At 45.5% G+C, this 23651-nt stretch overlaps 2 protein-coding genes across 5 annotated transcripts in view; one reads left to right on the top strand and one right to left on the bottom strand.

Annotated features, from left to right (window-relative positions):
- The window catches only part of PAIP2 (poly(A) binding protein interacting protein 2), a 20645-nt gene extending 10208 nt beyond the window's left edge, over positions 1-10437 (top strand). Inside the window, exons 2-4 of the mRNA XM_027096083.1 lie at positions 5413-5576; positions 6966-7145; positions 9436-10437. Coding sequence (XP_026951884.1) covers positions 5439-5576; positions 6966-7145; positions 9436-9492 — 375 coding nt within the window. The 5' untranslated portion in view covers positions 5413-5438 and the 3' untranslated portion in view covers positions 9493-10437. The remainder of the gene's footprint in view (positions 1-5412; positions 5577-6965; positions 7146-9435) is intronic.
- Positions 8504-23651, bottom strand: SLC23A1 (solute carrier family 23 member 1). 4 transcript variants are annotated; one of them, XM_027096015.1, is made up of 16 exons: positions 21498-23651; positions 21222-21283; positions 20465-20599; positions 19868-20025; positions 19044-19132; positions 18812-18879; positions 18462-18643; positions 18210-18330; positions 17793-17949; positions 17324-17471; positions 16466-16571; positions 16084-16213; positions 15847-15990; positions 15249-15344; positions 12118-12384; positions 8504-8925 (listed from the first exon to the last, which is right to left on the bottom strand). In XM_027096015.1, exons 1-15 carry the CDS (start codon positions 21619-21621, stop codon positions 12137-12139), a joined length of 1968 nt encoding a protein of 655 aa, XP_026951816.1. In that variant the 5' UTR covers positions 21622-23651; the 3' UTR covers positions 8504-8925; positions 12118-12136. The 4 variants fall into 4 exon arrangements, with proteins under 4 accessions (XP_026951816.1, XP_026951831.1, XP_026951823.1 ...); XM_027096030.1 differs by lacking the exon at positions 19868-20025 and having other exon boundaries at positions 21222-21600; XM_027096022.1 differs by lacking the exons at positions 18812-18879; positions 19044-19132; positions 19868-20025.

The following is a 23651-nucleotide window of genomic DNA, read 5'->3' as shown; positions in this document are numbered from 1 at the left end:
GCTTCTCTTGTTGCGGAGCATGGGCTCTAGGTACGCAGGCTCTAGAGCACGGGTTTAGTTGCTCCGCGGCATGTGGGATCCTCCTGGGCCAGGGCTCAAACCCGTGTCCCCTGAATTGGCAGGCAGATTCTTAACCACTGAGCCACCAGGGAAGCCCTAACCTTTTTTTTTAAGTAGGGTGTACTTTGTATATGTACATTTCTTTCACTTTAATGCTTCTTTTTTCAACAAGATGTCCTAACTATGTACAAAATTTTTTAAATGATTATTGAAAACACTATAAGATGATACATTGCTGTTTTACTATTTTGTAATTTTTGTTTAGGAAAATCTTAACTATATGTAGTCTAACAACTACTAGATATTTTATATTAGTAATTTAATATAGCGTGTTCTGAGTTAGTATTACTATGTTATTTTAAAAATCCTTTTATGAGAGTAAGGCTAAAAAATTATTTGAATTACATTTTCTGATAATTTTAGGATTTTAAAGCATAATAAACATTTGAAGTAAATATGAACATTAAAAAATTGTGGGGAAATTACTGGCTTTCTCAGTTCATTTCTGCCAGTTTTAAAGTGGTTTGGATTGAAGCATGAACAAAGATAAGATAGCAACAGATTGGTATGGTTTAATTACCAGATTTTTTTTTTTAACTGTATTTGTCGAGTTATTATCTACATTGTGCCCTCAGACATCACTCAAGCAAATTAGGTGCTTCTGTTGTATTTCTAGTAGTTCCTCTTTTAGTTTTGGTTGGTTTTGCTCTAGAGAAAAACTTTTTCTCAGCCACAAAAGACTAATATATATAGATTTGAGTTCATTGACTCTTGGAGTCTTGAAGCTGCTTCTTTGGGGCTGCCTCTGAATGGGATGGTGATACACCCCAGCAATACACCTTTCACTGTATATTTTTTTGGTGGTTTTCCTAGTGGTTACCCTGGGAATTACAACTAACATCTTAGTTTGTAACAAGTATGAACTAATAACAATTTAGTTTCATATAGAGAAAAAGAGTTATAAAGCAAAACATTATTAGTGACTTTTGTATTTACCTATGTAGTTACCATTGTTTATTTCTTTGGATGAATTCAAGTTAATGCTAGTATTCTTTTGTTTCAACGTGAAGGACTCACTTTAGGTTTTCCTATAGGACAGGTCTATTGGTGATGAATAAGCTCTCACTTTTTTACTTATCTGGGAATGTCTTAGTCTTTTTTTTTAGTCACTTTGTATATGTTTTCCTACTGCCTTCTGGCCTCTGGTTTCTGATGTGAAATCAGCTATTAATCTTATTTTGAAGATGCTCTCTTTGACTTTCAATAACTTGATTACAGTGTGTCTCGGGTGTGGATTGCTTTGAGTTTATCCTGCTTGGAGTTTGTTGAGCTTCTTGGATGTGTAGACTAACATAGATTTCATCAAGTTGGAGGAGTTTGGGGCCATTATTTCTTCAAATACTCTTTCTCTTCTCCTTCTGGGACTCCCATTATGCATATGTTGGTACATGTAGCAGTGTCCTACTGGTCTCTGAGGTTCTGTTCATTTTTCTTCATTATTTTCTCTTTCTGTTTCTCAGGCTGAATAATCTCAGTTGACTTACCAAGTTTGCTTATTCTTTCCCTGCTCAAATCTGCTATAAACCCTCAAGTAGAATTTTCATTTATTGTACTTTTCATCTCCAGAATTTCTACTTGGCTTCTTTTTATAATTTGTCTCTATTGACATTTGCTATTTGATGGTGATATTTGCTATTTTTATGGTTTCCTTTAGTTCTTTGTACGTGGTTTCCTTTGGCTCTCTGGACAATTAAAACACCTGATTTAAAAGTCTTTGCCTAATAAGCCTAATGTCTGGGCTTCCTCAGGGACATTTCCTATTAATTTCTTTTTTTCCTGTTTATAGGCCATACTATTTTATTTTTTTGCATGCCTTATAATTTTTGTTGAAAACTGAACATTGTGACTATTATATGGCAACTCTGGAAATCATATTCTCCCCTCTCCCCAGGGTGGTTGTTCTGCTTGTTCGGTTATTTGTTTAGTGACCTTTCTGAAATAATTTTGTAAAAGCTTGTATTATTTTTTGTGTGGCCATTGAAGTCTGTCCCATTAGCTTAGTTGTCAGCTAGTTCTTTTCTTTTTTTAAAAACTTATTTATTTTTAATTAATTTAGTTTTGGCTGCATTGGGTCTTTGTTGCTGCACGCAGGCTTTCTCTAGTTGCAGCGAGCAGGGGCTATTCTTCATTGCGGTGTGCAGGCTTCTCATTGCAGTGGCTTCTTGTTGTGGAGCACAGGCTCTAGGTGTGCAGGCTTCAGTAGTTGTGGCTTGCAGGCTTTAGAGCACAGGCTCAGTAGTTGTGGTGCACGGCTTAGTTGCTCCGCGGCAAGTGGGATCTTCCCGGACCAGGGATCAAACCCGTGTCCCCTGCATTGGCAGGCATATTCTTAACCACTGTGCCACCAGGGAAGTCCCAGCTAGTTATTTTCAAGAGATGTCCTTTAATACCCCTAAGCAAAAAATAAAACTCTCCCAGTCTTGGCAGATGGGTTTTTGTGTATGCCGAGGTACACCTTTAACACTTGGGCAGTTTACAGCTCTTTCTTAACCTTCGTTTTATGTGCAGAGCCTGACGCCTGAAAAGTGTAGGGCCTTGTTAGTTGTTTTCTGAGCGTGCTGTCAGCACTGGGCATGCCCATGGCCTTTTAGGTTTCCCAGAATATGCAGGAGCTTTTCAAAGCCTTTATTCCCAAAGCATCTCCTTCACCAGCCTTTCCTCCAAGGCTTTTTGCCCCAACTGTTATTCTTTGCAGGCATTGGCTACTACATTTGCCTTTAACTTGCTTTTGACAAATGCCAATTTAAAATTGTAAATTTTATGGTATTTGAACTATATACTCAATTTTTTAAAATAGCAAAACACACAACACAATCTAAAGAGTGTGGTCTAAGAAGGATCAAGAACAGGTCATAGAAGAAAATTTAAAATCTGATACAATACCTTATATTAGAACACCTTGTACTCAGTAATTGTAGGTCTGTCAGCGTTCTGAAAGTAAATGATCCTTACCCCTCTGGCTTTTCACTTGGCTAACTGTATCAGAAATCTGGTCAGCAGTTGTTCCTTCCTCAGCTATCTTAAGGTTTAAGGTTAGTGCCCAGGCTCCAGTTGATTTTTACTGGTTCCAATTATGATTTGTTTCCCAAATATTACTTGACAGCGAAATTTCATTTACTGTCCTTCATAGACTCTTTCACTGGGATCTATACCAAAGCCACGGGTTGTTTGATGAGGTGATAATCGGCAAAAAGCTGACCTAGAGACATGTCAAATGCAGGGATTGGGCCCTTTAGGCTAAGCACTATTTATATTTTATTTGTTACTGGTTGGCGTCAAACAAGCAGGGAGGGAGTCCCTTGAGATTCTCAGACTATAGAATTTGCTGATGCAGATTTTTCATTGTTTCATTGTTATGCTCGTGAAATGTATGGAGAACACTTTTTTCTTTTAAAAAAATTGCGTTTATATATAGATAATACTTTAGTCACCAGAAGCACATTCAAACACAAGTTAGTAGTATTTCTAGTACATGTCTCACACGTATAATTGCTACTTAACTATTCAATTCTACTTGAATATCCTGTACTCTGTGCTAAACATGATTTTTATTTGCTGTTTTTAACTAAAGATATAAGTCACTTATTAATATCGTGGTCTTCTGAAACGTAGGATTTAATGGGCACGAGTTGGGATAGGACACATGTTGGGAAAATAATAATGTAAAGCTGTTATAAATTGGGGTGTCTTTGAATATAGTTTAATGATCAGTTCATATGCAGAGTAAACAAAGTTCCATCCAGTTGCAAAGCAGAATTGACCCCCTGCTTTTCATAATATTTGAGTCTAATCTAAAATGTAATTTGTTTAAAGATGAGCATATAAATGTTTGGTAGCCTTGACATATAAGAATGAGTAATTTTCTAAAAAAAAAAAAGTAATCTTTAGAGGAACTGATTGCTCTCTAGTCGAAACTTGTTATCAAAATAAGGGGGTTTATTTAATCCAAGATTAATGATAAATAAAAATATCAAAGATATCCATCATCTGTTTTCTGTCATGTCTGCTTTCACAGTGCTACACTTTCTTAACCCACATCATGTTTTCTTTCTACCCACAGCCTAGCCCATAAATTTCAGTCTGTCTCTGCCTTTCTTTCATATACATACAACAATGAATAAGTAAGGCAGAAGTTCTCAGTAATTTTTAATTCAGGACTTCCTAACAATTGAAAATGCTACCACCATGATGACTGTTCTCATTCGTATTCAGTCTTGGGGGAAATGCATATGTGTGCCAGGATAGGACCCCCTACCACAGCTTAGAGACTAAATTCATGTTATATGAACAGCTATAAGTTTTATTATCCTTAGGTTTTCCTAAGGATAAGTACATAAAATGAATGTAAAGGGCCAGGCAACATACCTAGAGCAAGTCTTTCCCTGAACCTTACCCAAAGAAAAAAAGTATTTCCAGTAGAAGATTTTAGTTTTAGTATTTTATTTGATTATAAGTTTAAGAAGGCCTGAAGAAGTTTTTTTTTTTTTTTAACTCTATTAGGTATGCTATTTCCTTCCTTTGGCACAAGTCACACTAATGTTTGGATTTATGTACAAGTGACTCTTGCTTTATGTAAACCCATTTTTTAGCAATTTTAGAGTCAGTGAATTGGTAGACTATTGTAGAATCTGAAACTTTATGCTTCGAACTTTTAGCCTGCAACATATCAGCTAGGTTAGATCATGTTATCACCTGTTGAGTAGAGTATAAGAAACCACATCTACTGTATGAGATTAGATGCCTGATACTTACTGTGCAGTGGGAAAATCCAGACATGGAGGAACTCAACATGGACCCAAAGATAAAGCAAATAGAGAATGGGCTATGAAGTCGAGAGAGCCAGAGCTGTACCTTGCGACTAAGGAAATAGGAGTTATTAAAAGTTTGTTAGTTTTCACTTCCAGTCTCTGGGCTTTTTAATAACAATTTTAAAAAGTAGAATTTGCTTTTCATAAAGTCTCTTGATGACTTAAGTCTTCCAAACCATGCTTGTTTTATAAAGCACAGAATATCCAATTTAAAAAAAATTGGATGGTTTGGGGATTCCATTTAAGCAATTGATTGCCTTTGTTTACTGTTATTAGAAAACATTAGATGAATCTAGGCTATTCTCAGCTATTTCTTAAACATTAAAATCATTTAGGAGGAAAAGCTTTCCAATTGCTGTGTTTATCATGTGCATTAATATATCATGTACATCTAATACCTAATCATGATGGCTGGTAATAATAGATGCTCACTAAGAACTGAAAGAATGACTGACTAGATTAACTGTATTGTTCTTCCTTTAAGGTTAAAGACTATATCTAACACCAACCATGAAAGATCCAAGTCGCAGCAGTACTAGCCCAAGCATCATCAATGAAGATGTGATTATTAACGGTCATTCTCATGAAGATGACAATCCATTTGCAGAGTACATGTGGATGGAAAATGAAGAGGAATTCAACAGACAAGTTAGTTTTGTGTATAAACATGCTCTTTTATTGTAGCCTATGACAGCTGTCATATAATATAAATGTACTTTTCCCTGAAATGCATTTTTCACCTGGTCCCTTATATATGAAATACATGGATTTATGTGCTACCACTCCTATTTTAGTTGGATGCTGATACTACCAGGTTTAACTGCTCATTGAAATAACCTAAGGAGCTTTTTTCGGGGTCCCACCCAGAGATTCTGATTCAGAAGGATTTAGGGTGGAGCCTGGGAAACGTGTTTTTTAAAAGCTCCCAGGTGGTTCCAGTGAGCAATTAGGTTTGGAAACCACTACCTTACACCAGTCAGATTGTTCTACTGCAGTGAAAGTCAAGAGAGCTGGAATCAGGAGCAAATAGGCATAGGTACTGGGGTACAGATTGTACTGTTTTTCATGTAAGGTTCTCATTCTGATCAGCCTCAAAATCTGACACCACTGTTTTTTTTTAGAGAACTCTCATATATTGATAGATGTCTTTTATTCCCATATTTCTGGTACCTGTTTCTACCTTTCATCTAGTTTCTCTCTGATCCTGGCTTTGATAATTAGTAGCCAGCTTGATTTCACCATATCCAGTTATATATATTCAAGAGTAAAGCAATGTAGTCTTATTTCAGTGAGAATGTTTAGTTGCTGACCCTACCCTCCAAATAATTTTATTTATTTATTTATTTTAAATTTTGGCTGTGTTGGGTCTTCGTTGCTGCATGAGGGCTTTTTCTAGTTGCGGTGAGCGGGGGCTACTCTTTGTTGCGGTGCGCGGGCTTCTCGTTGAGGTGACTTCTCCTGTTGCGGAGCACGGGCTCTAGGTGTGCGGATGTCAGTAGGTGTGGTGCGAGGGCTCAGTAGTTGTGGCTCACATGCTCTAGAGTGCAGGCTTAATAGTTGTGGCACACAGGCTTAGTTGCTCCGTGGCACATGGGATCTTCCCGGACCAGGGCTCAAACCCATGTCCCCTGCATTGGCAGGTGGATTCTTAACCACTGTGCCACCAGGGAAGTCCTACCCAAAGATTTTTTTTTCCAGTCATTTTTGAGTGGGTTTAGGGTTTGTATAGTTTTAGAAGCATCACAGGTAATTCTGATACACATTCCTCCATGAGAACACTTCTTTGTTACTTCTTCCCCGCCACCCTCAGTGGAAAAAAAAGAATATTCTGCTGTGACAAGTAAAGACATAGCAAAACCCTAAACAGATCTTTCCAGGTCTTATGGAAAAGATTTTTTTCTCCTTAGCACAGAAGCAAAGGAGGAAGGTATGACATTATGTTTTTAAATGGTTTAGTTCAAGATTCTTTAAGACTTTTCTAGTGATTTCATCTTACCAAGTATGCTATAAATTACCCTTTATTTATTATAAATCCAGATAGAAGAGGAGTTATGGGAAGAAGAATTTATTGAACGCTGTTTCCAAGAAATGCTGGAAGAAGAAGAGGAACATGAGTGGTTTATTCCAGCTCGAGATCTCCCACAAACTATGGACCAAATCCAAGACCAATTTAATGACCTTGTTATCAGTGATGGCTCTTCCCTGGAAGATCTTGTGGTAAAGAGTTATTTTTTCATCTTTTTAAAACCTAGCTCATCTCTCCCATAAGTGGAAAAGCTAGCAACCATCTGTTTAAGAAGAGTTCTACATCTCTTCCCCTTCAGAAATTCTGCTGCTTCTTACTATGGAAGCAGAGGCCTCCTGGTCTTACTTGTGATAAGGAGTGACTTCTGGCAACACTCTGGAGGTAGCCTGAGACTACTAACAGACTTCTTGCCACTGCTTTTAGATAATGATAACTATGTTGCCCTAGGAAATGTCTTAAAGCATTAATTCAAAAGGGAGTACACAGGATGTTCATGTGACTTGCCTATGCAAAAGTAGCTTGATGGAGAGGTTTTGCTCTTTAATTGTCTTAAATATTTGGTGAAATTACAAATTTTTTCTGAAAGATAAAATTTGAGGTTTTTTTTCCTGACCCAGGATTTTCATTGAGTTACCCCTAACTCCATTTGGAACTATGATAAGGACTTTTACATGCTCTTGGCAGAAAAGGAACACAAATCTTTTTATATTTTTAGTTATTCTCAGTGTCTCATTGCTGATAGTTTATTTGTAGTGAAAAGTTTTTTCACGAATTTTGATAACTAAGCATCAGTACTAGAGTAAAACCTAATGATTCGTTTGCTAAAATTAAGATAAAATAATTTAAAGTCAGAATGTTAAATTTTCTTTCCATATGGACAGTCTGTCTAGTTGCTTCTACAAGATGGTTCTCTGGAATTTACCCCTAGACTCTGAAGTAATTTTTGCAGTTGTCTTCTGTTCACTGTGCAGTGATTTCCTAACCTGGCTGTACGTCATAATTACCTATGAAGCATTACAAAAATTTTCTCAGCAACATCCCAGACCTGCAGAATCAGTCATCTAGGCATGTTAATTTTTTAAAAGCACTCCCAGAGGATACCGCCAGCCCGCCCTATCAGGCATTTGGAAACCATTTTTCTAAAGGGCTGTATAGAGAACACTGAAATTTACTTGTGGTATAGCTTTTGTTGCAGTAAATGACACTAACCCAATTAAGCAGATACATGATCTGAATAGTCTGTTGGGATATGCTTGCTTATGGCTACACATTAGGCACTCCACAAATAATCCTGGTTGCTCTGCGGAGGGAAGCCCTTTGCTGGGCATAATGTATAACTTTAACTGGACCCAGCGTCTTTTCATTGTCTAGAAACTGGTTTGTTTGACTCAAGTCCATTTGAGGTTAATTCCTTCTCATTCTTTTGTAGCTGCCAAAAGATTGGACATTCAAGAACACTGCTTTTTAAATTTAAACCTCAGACTTTTAAAGTTTAGATATATTTCCCTTGAGAGAAGGGAATGGTTGTATATAAATTATGAAACTTAAATTATTGCTCCAACATGTTGTTTAATATGCTTTGGTCTTGAAGTAAGTGATATTGGGGGCTCAGATTCAATCTGAAATCCTGCCAACATGCCTACCATTTCAGGCCCTGGAATCGTCCTGGTTTCTTTTTTTCTTGATCAACTTGCATTCAGAGATGTGGTAGAGGAAAATTTCCAGCCATTCCCTATATGCTGACACATCTGCTTAGGAAAGTAAAGATTTAGAAATACAAAATAATGGTGGTACAAGTCTCTCACGCTCTTAGAGGCTTTGGCCCAGTCTTCCCCTAACTGATGCAAAAATGAAGTCCCAGAGAGTGACTTATCCAGGCCTATATAAGAAGTTAGTTAGCAGAGCTGGGATTCCAACTTAGGTCTTCTGACTCCCCATGCAGTTTTCTTTTCCTCTTATATACCATGCTACCTGTGGGAATTAGAATACAGCAGTTGTAAAAGACAACTCCATATTTTCAAGGAGCATCATAAAGTAAAATTAATCTGTAAATCATTCCCCAATCACTTTTATCATCATTTCAACACTTGTTTAGTATTTTTGCATATTATGAAACTGTTTAAATAGCAAGTCAAGTATCATAGTTAAACGAACAGAATTCCGTGTTCTGAGACACTCCTTTAGTTGATGTGAAGTTAGTGAGTTTCTGATTACACTTAAGCAAATTTAATTTCAATTTCTACTTTCTCTTTAGAAAGTTGATAAAATTTGGTATAATATACGTAGCTTACATCTGGTTCCTCCTTTCCCTGCTGTGGATTTTATTTTTTTTTTTACTTAAGTTTGACCTTACAATCTGAATTCTTGCCTTTGTCTTATATTTTTGGAAGATGTTTTTGCATGTGGATCTGGGTTGAATGCTTCTGAGTATCTGAAGCTTATCTGTTAATGAACTTGCTTTTTTATGTACTTATTTTCCAGGTCAAGAGCAATCTGAATCCAAATGCAAAGGAGTTTGTTCCTGGGGTGAAGTACTGAAATATTTGAGTAGACGGGGCCCTCTTTTGGTGGATGTAGCACAATTTCCACACTGTGAAGGCAGTATTAGAAGACTTAATTGTAAAAGCTCTCTCTTGTCACTGTGTTACACTTATGCATTGCCAAAGTTTTGTTAGTCTTGCATGCTTAATAAAAGTGCTGAGACTGTTATTAAGTAAAAAGCTGTCAAACATTTACTGAAAATAGAATTGGCCCCATGGCTTGATGTGAAGACAGTGAGGAAAGAAGCACCAGTCAAGTTGTGTCAAAGCACCAAATTAAATGACCTCTAAATCTTAGTGAATTGTCCTTTTTGAGACTAAACTGGTCCCTTAAGGTTAACTGATACTTGTTAATGTCTAAATTTTTTTAAATGAGTAAATTTAAGTTCTAGTAGTTAATTTCTCAGTTCAGACTTAAATTTGCATTTGTCCCCATCAGAAAGAATCTCCTTTTTCTGATGAAGGCTTGTTAGTTAATTTGAAATAATTTTTTATAAACAAGTATGTCTTAGGTTCACTACCTTAGTAACCAAAGTCCTGGCTTTTACGGTATGTTATCATGTAAGAAATATTGAATTCTCCTAATGTTACATCTGAGAAAGTATGTGATTTGAGAACTACATCCTCTTCTAAGGAGTCATTGCATCAAAGCTGTACCTGTGTAAAGTCTAACATTTGACCAACCCATAATCCAACTGAACAAAGAAATTGTAGCCTGTGATTTGAGTGGTGCTTCTCCTTGCTTTGTTAACTATCACTACAATAGTCTGCAGCACAACTTTTCTTTTAACAAAGCTAGAACAGTTTTGGCTTCTTAAACTTCTTATTTGGGTAGGTTAAGCTGCCATACGTGTTCAGTGTGAATAGTGTTTAAGTTGAAAATATTGTAAAAAAATTATATTTTTTCAAAAATATTTAAAAAAATAAATAATAGTAGAACTGAGCAGATGGTTGTGTTTATTGGTGCTGGAATACAGACTCTCCAGTGGTGATACTTCCTTCAGCGTGGGCTCAGTCCCTCAGGACAGCCCTGCTGGCAAGATTTGCTGAGGGAGCAGGCTTTATTATTATATTCCATAGTGTCGAGTATGTTGTTATATAAGTGTCTGTCCAAAATACAGCAGTAAAATAAATCCCATAGCCCCTTCCGTAGCCCACCTTGATCACCTCAGGCTGCAGTGTCAAGGCAATTAAATATATCCATGTTAAGAAACTTTCTGGCTGGCCAGCATAATGGTAACCTTACTGTAGTCTAACCTTCATTGAGTTTTGCCCTTCACAAACCATTGCTGTTCTGATTGGACTGGTTTGCTATTTTGATTCACCTGGACCTTCCCCTTTTTCACCCTCACAAGCTAATTAATAATAGGTTTGTGGCTAATATTTATTTGGGATAGGCTGTCAAACCAACTAGCAATTTCCTGGTTCCACATACAATTCTGCCCCACGGCCCTACTCAGTCGTTGATAATGTCCTCTGTGTTCTTCTTGAGCTTGGAGGGCTCAAGATTAAGAAGGCCATCTAGTCAGTTCTGGGTCACATTCTTCCTAGGGTCCTTTGGTGTGCGTACCTGTGCCTGGTGTTTTTTAATAGCTACCTTACTAAGCTAATAAACAGGTTCTTTTAAGATGCTGAAGCAGACGATCCTGCTTGGCTTTCATTCTTTTTGGAGCCATAATACCACCAGTCCCCTCTGTACTCTAACAGCTCAGTACCACAAGTGGCACAGCAGGCTGCCAAGTATGAGGGTTACAGATCACTTCTCTGAGCCTGGACGGGGGCAAATGAGTTCATTTCCACATACTGCCGAATTATCATCATGCAGTATAATTAGAGGTTATAAACTTGAATTAGAGAGGCATTGTAACCTAATGTTTAAGAGCAAAGACTAGCCTATCTCAGGATTGTGTGATTAGTTAATACACATCAAGTACTTAAGACAATCCCTGGTACATAGAAAGTTCTATTTAAGTGACTTATTACAATTAAGGAGTTATCTAAGCTAAGCTCTCACTTTGTTGGAACTTGTCTGAGGCAATGTGCACATTAAAACCACTTTGATTTTTTTTTAAGGGCTTGAAACACATTATTACCCCATCTGGGCCTATGTGGCATAGTTTTAGGGTAACTGAAGTCATTCTGTTTTGTAGGGGTTTTATCTTATTACAACTATTTAAACAAGGCACCTTATGTGAGAGGATTTTTCCTATTCTTATGCTATGTCAGTTACTTCTCAACCTTTTCTATGTCATAAAGTGTAATTTATCATACTGGAGTGTAAGGATGAGGCTGCCTGTAGCTAGAGTTTATGGCTCATGGGCTCCAGTTGACCCAGTATCAGCCCAGATAACCAAAGGCCAAAGGGATCAATACTTAGTATACTTGTAACCTCCTACAAGGTTACTGGCCCACACCTGTTGGGAAGTTCCACTGTCACTATAAAATGGCTAAGGAGTTCCACATATGTATATTGACTTTTTACCCAGTATGCCTTCTGATTGAAAATATTCAAATAGGTCACAGAAATGGAAACTGAGTACTTTGTTTTCTCTTTGGTTAAAGCATAAGAATGTTGTGATTTTTCAACCCTCCCACAAAAGCCATAGACTAACAGACATCCTACCTTTCCTGGGCGCAGTTTTTCAGATCTTGGTGCACACAGACCCAGTTTCTGTATTTTGTGGGGTATCTTCTGGAACTGGAAGCTGGTCTTTTGACCTTGAAGAAAATCCTTTGAAGACTGGGCAGATAGGAATGTATTTCAGAAAGGCAATTCTTTTTACCATGCTCATCCCGATGGGAAAGTCATAGCTCTTCAGGCTGGTAGACATCTCACTGTTGGCATGGGCCCCAGCTTTCCACTGTATCAGACCTCGTTCCTCTGGGCTTCCTGGAAGAGGACAGTGGGGTCACTTACCAGAGCCAGCAATCCTCTGCTACCTCCCCTTCCCATAACCTAGCCATAAGGTAGACTTCTGGAGTTGTCTTGATTCTCAATTCTCTGGTCCTGAAAAGTTGAATCTGTGATATCTCAGCTCTTAACTTGGCTAGAGCTCTAGGGAACCCTAAGGGATACTGGTTATACGTAATTAGTATTTATTGTGTATCTACAGTGTGCTATGGTCTGTGCTAAGTGCTTTTATTTCATTATCTAATTTCTTTGAAACATTGGTGGGAGGTGTATAGGCACTATTACACAAAATTTTATGATCAAGAAGGCAGGCAGACGGTTAAGTAATTGTCGGCCTACATCTCGAGTATGGGGCTGGTGTCTCCTGGGCCAGTGGGGACCAAATAATGCTCAGACTGCTGTGAGGGCAGGAAGTTATATTTTGAAACACTGTAATCAGTATTAATATTCAATATTACGATTCCATATTTGGAAAATAAACTCTCTTGTTTTTATAATACAAACTTCAGAAAGTCAAGCTAAGTAAAATCTTTGTTGGTGGTAGGGATACGCGAGAGAGATTTTTTACAACTAGGGGAAGTCTCCTTTAGGAGGTATGGGAGGGATGTGTGAATTCTCTGAGGTTTTCACAAGAGGGCTGGGGTTGACCGAAGACTGTGAGACAGTGTAAATCTAGTGCAAAGATTTCCACGCGTTGGCAGCCCAGACTGAAAAGCCCCATGAGTAGAGAAACCAAATGTGTCCCAAAGTCTCAAAGGAGAGGGCACTGAGGGAGGGCTGGCGTCCTTAGAGAAGACCACTTGGAGGAGGTACTGTTTGAGCTGGGCCTGACTGCACAAAGAGCACAGGTGGGCAGAGTGGAGGGAGAAGAGCTGCAGCTGTGGCACAGGACTGAGGTGACTGATGGCCCCACTCCTCACCACTGCTGGGACACAAGAGCCAGCCCGGCACTCCCTCGCCTCCCCTCCACATCCCTACCTGTGTTGCCTTCTCCAGTGCTTCTCCAAGTCCTAATCTTCTTGGCCCCACCCAGAATCATCCAGGAAGCCCTCCAGATGACTCCAGCCCAGGCTTATTCACCTCATTGCTCTAAATTGCTTTAAACCCAGTTTTACTTCCTATCTTGTTGACTTAATGTTTTTTACCCTTAAGTGTCTAACTCGGGGCCATGCTTGCTCCAGTAGCACTTGCTGAACTAAACTTACTGCCCCTCTAAGGTTGGTCTGTGGGTAGGTAAAGAGTAAGAGCAAATGCAAAGTGGTCTATCAGCAAAATGTACCCATCCTACAGAATAAAGCTCTGTAATTCCATTGTTGAGGACAAGGTTCTGAGCCAGCCAGACCTGGGCTTGAAACCAGGTTGTGTGACCTTAGGCAAGTGATTTAACCACTCTGAGCTTCAGATTCCTCATCATGCACATTGAAGGACTGTTGAAGATTATGTAGCATAATACATATATTGATCATTGGCAGAGATGGTTGCTGATGGGCAGCTGGGTTGAAGGATAGAGATGTGAGGAACTCAGGCACTCTGAGGCTGTTAACATCTGGGTAGCTTAATCCAGCTGCCCAAATCACAGACCCCTCTGTACAGCTGCCCACCCAGACGCCCTCTATCTCCGTGGATTCCCTAGGCATTGAGGTTGCCACTTCCCTGTCTCATGTCCTCAGGATGAGCTTCTCCAGGTCCCACCTCAGCTTCCTCTGGTGGGCGAGGGGGGTACCATGGTCAGGTATCACCCATCCATCCAAGTGATAGCTGCTACCAAAAGCTCCCTCATCTGATGCTATCTAAAATCCCTGAAAGTGCCAGGGAGTCCTGGCCCTTCCCTGCCCAAACTCTAACCCACCAGCTGTGCATAGCCAGCCGCTGATTCCTGTGCTCTGAATAGACACTTGTGTCTTCAGAGAGGGGAAAGCAAATGGGGTCAGCTATGTTTAGGCTGTTAAGTCGCAGAAGATGGAGAGCTATCATCCTCCATCTGTCATCTCTGTGGACTGATGCAATCTAGCCCCTGTCTCTACGGAGCTTTCCTTGATCTTACACTTCCCCTGAAACTCTCTAGCAGAGGCACTGTGGTGGAGTGGCTGGGACACAGGCCTTGGACTAACTGCATCAGATGGACTTGTTTAAATCCCAAATTTGCAGCGTTTTAAATCAGCAAGTTTTGTGACCTTCGGTGAGTCACCTAACCTCTGATTCTTTTTTCTCATATAAAATGGTGTTGATAGTCTCTGCCTCACAGGATAGTTTTTGAGGATGAAAGGAGACATTTAGCTCCATGCCTGACCCATAAATGTTTGGTAAATGCTAACTATTCTTATTAATAGTTAGAGCACCTGGTGACATTTAGTTTTTATATATTTCCTGGGCACATAAACATGGGTCAGGAGGATTCTCAGGGACCCCACAAAGTATCCTCCATGATCCCTGTAAAAAGCCCTGATACCAAAGAGAAACGTTAGGGGCTCTTCTAGTAGCCAGCATAAGTCACTGGCATATTTGGAGTGAATTTTGCCAACATACTGATGCTACATTTCCATCTGTCCTACTCTAAGAAAGCAAAAGCAACCCTCAACCCAGTGGCAACAAAGAAATGGAAAAGAAACAATTTACAGGGCCCAGGAATGACTCTCCTAGCCACACCCTCTTCAAGACTAAGAGGGAAGCCTGTGCCTCTATCAGGCTGGTGGTCTCTCCCTCCGGCCCATCTGTTCCTGCTTCTCCCTGCAGGGCCTGAGGCATTGCATCTGACCTGGCCACAGCTTCAGCTCAGGAGACATCTGCTGGACTGCCTGAGTCCAACCTGGTTCTCTGTTCCCCTTTTCAGGGCTGACCCATACCTGGCACTGTGTTGTCCAGTATGAAAGCGAGGCACCCACCCACAAACATCTCCGTAGTCAGCAGCACAGTCAGAATCTGGTCCACTTCAGGAATGCCTGTGGAATAGGCCAAAGGCTAATGGGTGTCACGGCCCCATCTGGAGAACGGAGCTCAGAGACTTTCTCCCCACTGGTGCAGCCTGCTGACTTCCTTGAGCAAGCACAGAGATGGAAAGTACAAAACCTTGACTTTCAAGATTATACACCTCTGCCTCCCATCCTTGGATTCAAATCCCAGTTTTGCTGGTTGCTACTTGTCTTGCAACAAATCATTTAACCCATCTGAACCTCACTTTTCTCACCTGTAACATGAAGATGGTAATAGTATCTATCTCATGGAGCTGTTGTGAAAATTAAATGAGCATATGTAAAGCTCATACCTGTCCACAGAAAGTGTCTTAGTAAAGAAGAGCTGTTAATTAGCCTCAGCTGCTAACATCCAGAGACAGGCAGGATTTGTGGCTCTGGCTGTGTGGAGCCTTTGAGGGAAGAGGCTGTGCTCAGAGTTGAGCCCACCACACCTCCCCCACCCTGAGACAGGTAAGACAGGTGGAGGCACCTGTGTTGATGGCATCTGGGTTGGAGTCCAGGTAATTGGGCAGCGTGAGCCCAAAGAACATGGAAAATCCAAGCACGAAGAGGTTGCGGGAGGAGTTCATGTCCACGAACTGCAGGTTAGACAGCCCCACAGCTGTAATCATGCCTGAGAGCACAAAAGAACCGCTGGAGGCTCCTCGCGGGCCGGGTAGGCTCCACCACACGGCGACCACACCCCAAAAGCACGCACAACACTCACCAAAAAGGGTGCAGAACATCCCCCCTAGGATGGGGTCAGGGAGCGAGGCGAAGAGGGCTGTGAATTTGCCAATGGTGCCCAGGACCAGCATGATACCCGCACCATACTGCACCACGCGCCGGCTACCCACCTGCCAGTGAGCCAAGGGGTGGGGCTAGACCCAGGGGGTGAAGTTGTGTGGGGTTAGTTGTGGGAGGGGAGGGGCGCGGTGGGTGGGCGGGGCCTGTTATAAGAGCAAGGTACATATGGGTCAGAGCATGATGCAAGGGAGGCCTGTCAAAGGCAGGGTGGGGCTAGGCCAAAGTAGGGACAGGTTTGGGGCGGGGCCTGCGGCACATGGAATTGGGGCGCGGCTTTGTGCTGCTCTGGCTAGTTGCGGCACCTTGGTAATCCCCAGGACACCAATGTTGGGGCTGGATGAGGTGGACCCGTTGCCCGTGCCCAGCAGCCCTGCGATAATGCAACAGATGCCTTCGGTGAAGATACCCCTGTAAGAAAAGGGCAAGTGGGGGCCTTGGTCCATGCTCTAGCCTGGTTTGTGTCCTCCCATTGCCCTGGCCAGCCTGGCCAGAGTCTCTAGGGCTGTGTGAGCTGCAACTATCTGTCTGTAGTACTCCCCACTCCGGGCCAGAGGTGGGTCTGGGAGCCAGGAGCCCAGGTCTGAATGCTAGTCCCACTGCCCTGGCAATTAATCCTTAGGTGATTCTGGGCTTCAATTTCCTCATCTGTCAGATGGGGATATTAAGAGTACCTGTCTTACAGAGCCATTAGTGGATTGCATAAGAGAACGCACATCAAGAGCTAGACACATGGGGACTTCCCTGGTAGTCCAGCAGAGAAGACTCCGTACTCCCAATGCAGGGGGCCCCAGTTCCATCCCTGGTCAGAGAACTAGATCTCACATGCTTCAACTAAGAGCCCGCATGCCGCAACTAAAAAGATCCCATGCGCTGCAACTAAGAGCTGGTGCAGCCAAATAAATAAAGAGAGAAAGAAAGAGCTAGACACATGGAAGGCTGTCAGTGACTGTAGTTTCCCTTAGACTTCGTTGTCTCCTCAGCTGTTCGCAACACAGAGTGAGTGATGAGAGCATCTCCATTTCATAAGTAAGGAGAACCTGGAGAGTTAGTGACTTGCCCAACTCCTTGTCCCCCACCTCTGGGATTCAATTCTGTCCGGACGTTTGCTTCCTGAGTGACCCTTGAGGGGATGAGATACCGGGGAGGGCAGGTCGGCATACCTGTTGATAGCGTGCACTGGAGGGGGTGGTGCGCCAGCCAGGCGGGCACAAGCATAGTAATCTCCGATGGACTCAATGATGCCCGCTAATGTGGCACTAAACATTCCCAGCACAGCAGCCGCAGTCACTGTGGGAAGCCCCCACTGACCTGTATCAACAGGGAGATGGGAGGTTGGATGCAATGAGTGTTCCTAGGTGGGTCAGGGAGTGGACTAGGCAGTACTTGGGTGGAGCAGGGGAAGGGGTAAAGAGATCTCAAGCTGGGGTGGGAGCTATACAGTTGTGGGAGCTTATTTGGGGTCACTTAGAGTCATAAAGCTGGAGTGAGACGTTGAGTACACCACCACTCTGCCTGGCACACTATAAATGTGCAGCTAATACTTGTTATGTCATCAGCTGGACTCGGGTCACCAGGGGCCTCACTGATGGTCTCAGTTGGAGGCAGAGGGGCCCAGATGGAGTTGCTCACAGGGGTAGGGGATGCGGATCCAGGGAGCAATAGCCACGATGTCCCCTCGGGCATCTGTTCGTGCCTGGAAGCCATAGGCTGTGGGGTCTGAGGGCAGCACGTCCGTCAGGGTCAGTATATAGCAGAGCAGCCACACGGTCATGATGGCTAGCACGATCTGAAGTGGGGGTGGGGGGTAAGGGTTGCACTGAGGGCCCAGGAGGTCTTGGTCCAGGCTAACCAGCTCCTACCTTAGCCCTAGCCCCAGCCCGAGCCTGTGCCCCAGCCCCAGCTCAGACCCCGGCCCCCATCCCTGGCTAGGACCTCAACTCTGCCTCTAGCTCCCCTGCTGCCCCTGCCCTTTCCCCTGCCCTTGGCCCTGGACATAGGTCCAGCCCCTGCCCTAGTCCCACCCCGAACCGCCTGTCAGCTCCTCACGGGAAACATCTTGAAGATCTGGATGCGGAAGAGAGTGAGGCCCTTTCCCCGGCGGTAGACAGGCAGCAAGAAGGTGAGATTTCGCAGGTACTGGGAGAAGAGGACAATCAGGAGAATGGAGCTGGGGACAGAAGCACAAAGAGAAAACGGCTGGTAGGCCGGGCTGGGGGCAAGAGCCAAGGCTAAGGGGGCAGGACACGAAGGGGTTGAGGGACTGGGGCTGGGCAAGGATCAGGCCTGGTGCCCACTCACCAAGCTGAGATACCCCAGTGGGAGCCAGCTCGGTCACCAGCAGCTTGGAAGACAGAGAGACCAATGAGGGAGACAGTGGGGGTGACTGTAAGAGGCCCGATGTAACTGAGCAGGGCCCCAGGCAGCCCCATCAGCCCAATCACCACCTCCACCATACTGGACACCATGATTGCACCCTGGACCTGGAAAAGCAAAGATCAGCTATAAGTCACCATGTAGAAGCCATGACCTCTAAGTTAAAAAAATGTTCCTGGACCACATCCTCATATCCCCCAATTCAGCAGTGGCCTTCCCTCCCATCTAGTCCCACCCTCAAGTCCAGGTCTCTTCTACCCCACATGCAAACCCACCTCTCGTATCCGTGGGTGCCAAATATGAGAGGTATTCAGGGGCAGGCTCCAGTTACCATAGATCTCCTCTGGGGGCATAGACAGGAACACACACACACGTGCACGGGGAACAGAGAGAGAAAGTAAAGATGCTGCCCTGAAGGCACCTTGGGGTATGGACATGGAACAGTCGCCCAGACCTCCGGGCTCCTGGGGCTCCCCTCTCCAGTGCAGCCCCCAGAAATGTGCCCACCTTCTGGAGGACATTTCCATCTCTCCAGGGCCAGGATGGCTTTGGCTGGGACCAGAAATGCAAAGGCGCTGGCCTGGAACAGTGGCAGCCTGGAAAGAGAGGCACAGAGCAGCAGGGACAGGGTGGGAGGTGGGGAGGCAGGAACACAGAGACAGAGGAGATGGGGAGGGAGGGGCACAGAGTGAGGCACAGGGAGAATCACACACAGGGACAGAGACACAGAGGAACAAGGGCAAGGGCAGAACAGAGGGAAGTCACTGAGGCCCCAGGCAGGACTCTAACATTTTGGGGGCCTAAGAAAGAAAACAGATGGAGCCCCTGGCTCACAACCTGCTCCCTTTCCTTCTCAGCACCAGCTCCTGCACTGTGAGGGGCCACGTGCACGGAAGTGGACAGCTCAGCTCCTGCATGCAAGCTCCACTCACAACCTTCCTTCATCTTCCCACCATACAAATGACCATCCTTAGGCCACCCAGGCCTAGGACTGTGCACGCAGGGGCAGGGGGCCCCCAGGAGGACGGACCACTGAAGAGGCCCACACAAGCCCTGGCAGCAGGGGAGTGAGTGGTCCCAATTACCCAGAGTAAGGCTTAATGGAGGAGAGCCCAGCTAGGGCACGTTCCCCTTCCTTGAGGGACACCAGGGGTCCAGGGTGGGACCCCAGCTGCCTAGCTCTAAGGCTAGCCTGGAACCAAAAGCAGCAGGTGGGGGCAGATAGCAGTTTTTCTTGTCCCACAAGAGTCCTTTGAGACGGCTCCTGCTGTGTGGATCACTGCGTGTGTGTCTACGTGGGGTGGGGTAGGGGTGGGAGTGGGGCAGCTCACCGGATGCCCAGTGTGGTCTGGATGAGGGTGGTGATGCCCACACAGGTGAAGATGGTACCAATGAGCTGGCTGACCATGTACTGGTCACGGCCCACACACAGCGCCTCAGCCAGGAGGAAGGGCACAGCGATGGTGCCACTGAAGCAGGTCAGGTAATGCTAGGGGTGTGGGGAGAGCGCATGAGGCAGGGCCCACGGAGCTCACAGGGAGGCAGGGGAACCCTCACAGTCCTCACGCCTGCCTCAGTGGGCCTGAGCCCGTGCCGCCCCAGCCAGTGTGCCCACCCAGGACTGATACTCCCATAAGGCATTCCCACAGAGCGACTGCTCACCTCTCTGGGGGTTACTAATCTGCCCCCAAGTTATTCCTGCAGCTTCTGTGGAGTGGGCCCCTTTTCCTGTCACCGGCACTCCGCCTGGCAGGTGATACCTCGTCCCTTTCAGGCCCCATCAAGCCTCTTCCCCACCCCTGCTTGGTGACAGTCACTGCTTCTGACTTTAGGTTTCTCTTCCTGTTACCCAGGATGACCTCTTTGGCCAGGGAGGGGGCTGGGGAGCAGGCAGGGCGGGGGTGGGAAGGCCCTGGGGAGATGCCCACCTGGAAGCCCAGCAGGACGCACAGGTACCAGGGCGGCACATCCTCGATCTTGTACAACATGTCAGACTTGGGCTCTGTGCACAGGGCCGTCGGGGGGTCCTTCGTGGAGGTCCCTGCTGAGCCCAGGGACTCATGCTGGGGGCAGCAGAGAGAAGTAACTCAGCGTGGAGTGATGGGAACCAGAAAAGTCCATTCTGCTTCAGAATCAATTAGGTAGCCCAAGTGGCCTGTCAGCTCCTCAGAATGGGGTCCCCACCCTTCCTCAATGCTCATGCACCCAGCTACCCCTTGGCCTGGCTACACGTGGCTCCCACCTCACATTGCTTTGTGCAGGGATGAGTCCACTGTACTGGCTCCTGGAGCCCTCAGAACCTGGGCCTTCTTTCCAAGAGAACGGGCCCATACATCAGAAGGCCGGGGTCACCAGGAGAGGAGGCAAAGAGGGCTGGAGACTGTGACAGGCCCTCTTGGACGTACTCTGGTCCCCCCTCTATCCCTTAGAGGTCCTTGGGGTGTCACTAATGGGGCGGTAGGCTGGGCCCCTGCCGGCCCCCAAGCTGGGGTGAGCCAGTCCCAGAGCAGAAGTCTCCTTCACCCCACTGCCACCCCACCCTTCCCCCAACTGCCACATTCCGCCTGGGACAGTCACTCTCGATCCAGTTCATCAGAACCTTTGTCTCTGCCCTCCCAGGGAGCAAGGACTGCTCAGGCCCCCAGCCCCACCCTGCCCCCACCCGCTCCCCTCATTCCCCAGCACCTGTGTCTGGCCCTCAGGGTCCTCCTGGGCCCTCATCTTTGGGGCACAGGTGTGAGCAGTTCCTGAGGAGAAGAAGGGATTGCTTATACGAAGGCCAAGGAGGACTTTAATCCGCATAGCCGACATTGTTCAAAGTAAATCTGTAACCAGATCTCCAACACTGATTGCGAAAGGAGGGCCCAGGCCCAGGTAACGTATTAACTCCGGCCACGGTGGAAAAGGCCGCCCAAGCCTCTGCCACATTTACCTCCCGAGCACACCCTTCCTTGCCCGCACCTGAGCCTGGGCACGGGACAGGTATTTTCCGAGAGAGGGCCGGAGAGGGGGTGAGGAGCAGATGGCCTTGGAAGTTTACCAGGCCCTGGGTGAGGTGAGAGGAAAGGAGTGAAAATGGGCACATATTATGGTACACTCTGAATGAGGCTTTTCCCTGCTTATTAATCAAAAGTTAATCATTATCATCATCATAACCCATCTCGTTATTTAGGAACAACTGCGTGCCAAGCAACATCTACGTATTGTCATGTTTAACCCCAGGTGCTAGGTGCCATTAACCTCTTTTACAGCTGAGGAAACAGATTTAGGAGATGTGATCTGACCAAGGCCACACAGGTAGCAAGGTTTTAGAAAGCCATTCCAAAAATTCAGGTTGGCCTGAACTACTGAGCCCACGCTGTTAATTATACATAAAATGTCAGACAGGGCTGCCCTCCCCACCACCTCCACTCGCCCCTCAGGGTCCCTGAGGCGCAGAACAGATGGGCCTCCGGAGAAGGAGCTGCCGAGGCTAGCCCGGTCTTTTCTGTCCTCTGTGTCAGGACAAGGATTCCTTCCCTTCCCCTCCCAGTCAGGACCAGCTACATAATCTGTGGGACCCAGTGCAAAATGAAAATCTGGTGCCCCTGTTGCAAAAGTATTATAAATTTAAAAACAGCAACAGCAGAGCATTAAACTGATTTGTGGGGCCTTTCTAAGCACCGGGCCCTGCGTGACTGCCACGCAGCCGCTGAAGCCGGCCTGGGCCCGGCCTATCTTCCCCTCCTGGGGGCTGGGGAGAGCCCAGGGGCTGAGGGCCCTGATTCTGCTCCCTTCTGCGCTGCCCCAACCCCATTAGGGTCCACCTACTTCTGGGTCGCTGTGCCCATGGCCAGGCCCTGCCCCAAGGCCTCCCCCGCAGCACCACTGTCCAGCTGGGTAGCAGCTTCATGTCACAGCCCCGAATCTGAATCCGACGGCCTGTCCAGCCTCCAGCCCGTTCCTCTGTCCACCTGTCCTCTCCTCTCAAATCCTGGCTCCTGTTCCCAGGTTCCCAAAGTCATCTGACCAGTTCGAAGCCTCTATTCCTCGGCACTCTCCTCCCCACCCTCTCCTCCCCGGTACTTCCCAGGGCCTGGGGAGACAGCCCTACCCCTTCCACACATTGTCCGTTGGACCCTCAAATCAACCCAAACCACATACCACACACATGGAGACAAAGCCGGGAAGTTGCACATGGTCTCAGATACACAATCACACAAATGGACCTGGAGCACCTAGACTCTGACGCAAAGTGTCTCTAAATCACTCCACAAAAACACAGGGCCACGCAGGTGCACATCATGGGCTCCCGGCTCCACACCTGATACTACTGACTGCTCAGCCAATTCCTTGGGCCCTGGCTCTCCTGGTGCTTAAGAGTTCTCTCCTGAGGGCCAGGAGGAGGGGCCTCAGGCAGATGGGGAACAGGTGATGGAACGTAGGGGGCTGGGGTGCAGAGTGGTAAGGGCCTGCCTGGGACACCACCATTCCTTCAGCCCTAACCTTCCCCCACTCCCCAAATTTGAATCCCCTCCCAGCCCTGCCACTGCTCAGCCTGGGACTCTGCCTGAGCCTCTTTTGTTGTCTGAGCCCCAGTTTCTGCACCTGTCAACAGGGGATTAGAGTGTCTGTTCTGTCCACTTTCCAGGGCTTTGGAGGATCAGAGACACAAATGAATCTGTAAGCTGTAGCACCACTGACCCCAGATACCCAGACCCAGGTGTGAACCAGGTGGAGCTCTTTTCTCTGTTTCTAAGAAAAGGGGCCCAGGTGAGAATTTCTGGGGAGAGCAGGACGTACAGCCAAGATACTGAATCCAGCCTGTTCCAGGACCCCTGCCCTGCCCTGCCCTGTCCCAGGTGAGCACCGAGGGCTCAACCATGCTAGCTGGGGTCAGAGCAGAGTCTAGAAAGTGAGCAGCTGCTGGATGTAGACCCAGGAAGACTAGTGTTCTGGGAGGGGCACAGTAGCACGCAGTGGTTGCAGTGGGTATGTCCACAGGCAGCCTGCTTATGGAGTTTGCCTTGGCTTTTCTTTTCTCTCCTGAGGGATCTGGGGTTTCAACCGTTCAGATAACTGGTTCCATATGCCTTTGACAGCTCACTCACATTTCCAGCCATGACAGATCTCACT

This window comes from Aethalodelphis obliquidens, unplaced genomic scaffold (assembly GCF_003676395.1).
Source record: "Aethalodelphis obliquidens isolate GAN/ISIS:26980383/991018 unplaced genomic scaffold, ASM367639v1 scaffold4, whole genome shotgun sequence".
Classification (NCBI taxonomy): Eukaryota; Metazoa; Chordata; class Mammalia; order Artiodactyla; family Delphinidae; genus Aethalodelphis; species Aethalodelphis obliquidens.
The sequence above is the reverse complement of the archived record's forward strand: the minus strand, read 5'-3'. Positions and strand labels throughout refer to the sequence as shown.

Bases quoted from the DNA above. Each gene is read 5' to 3' on its own strand.
- SLC23A1 (XM_027096015.1), bottom strand. From the start codon at position 21,621: ATGTGCCCATTTTCACTCCTTTCCTCTCACCTCACCCAGGGCCTGGTA. The intron at 17,950-18,209 runs GTGAGGAGCTGA...CCCCCACTTCAG, and splicing joins AGATCTTCAAGATGTTTCCC to ATCGTGCTAGCCATCATGAC. The intron at 17,472-17,792 runs GTGAGCAACTCC...CTGTTGATACAG, and splicing joins GATCCGCATCCCCTACCCCT to GTCAGTGGGGGCTTCCCACA.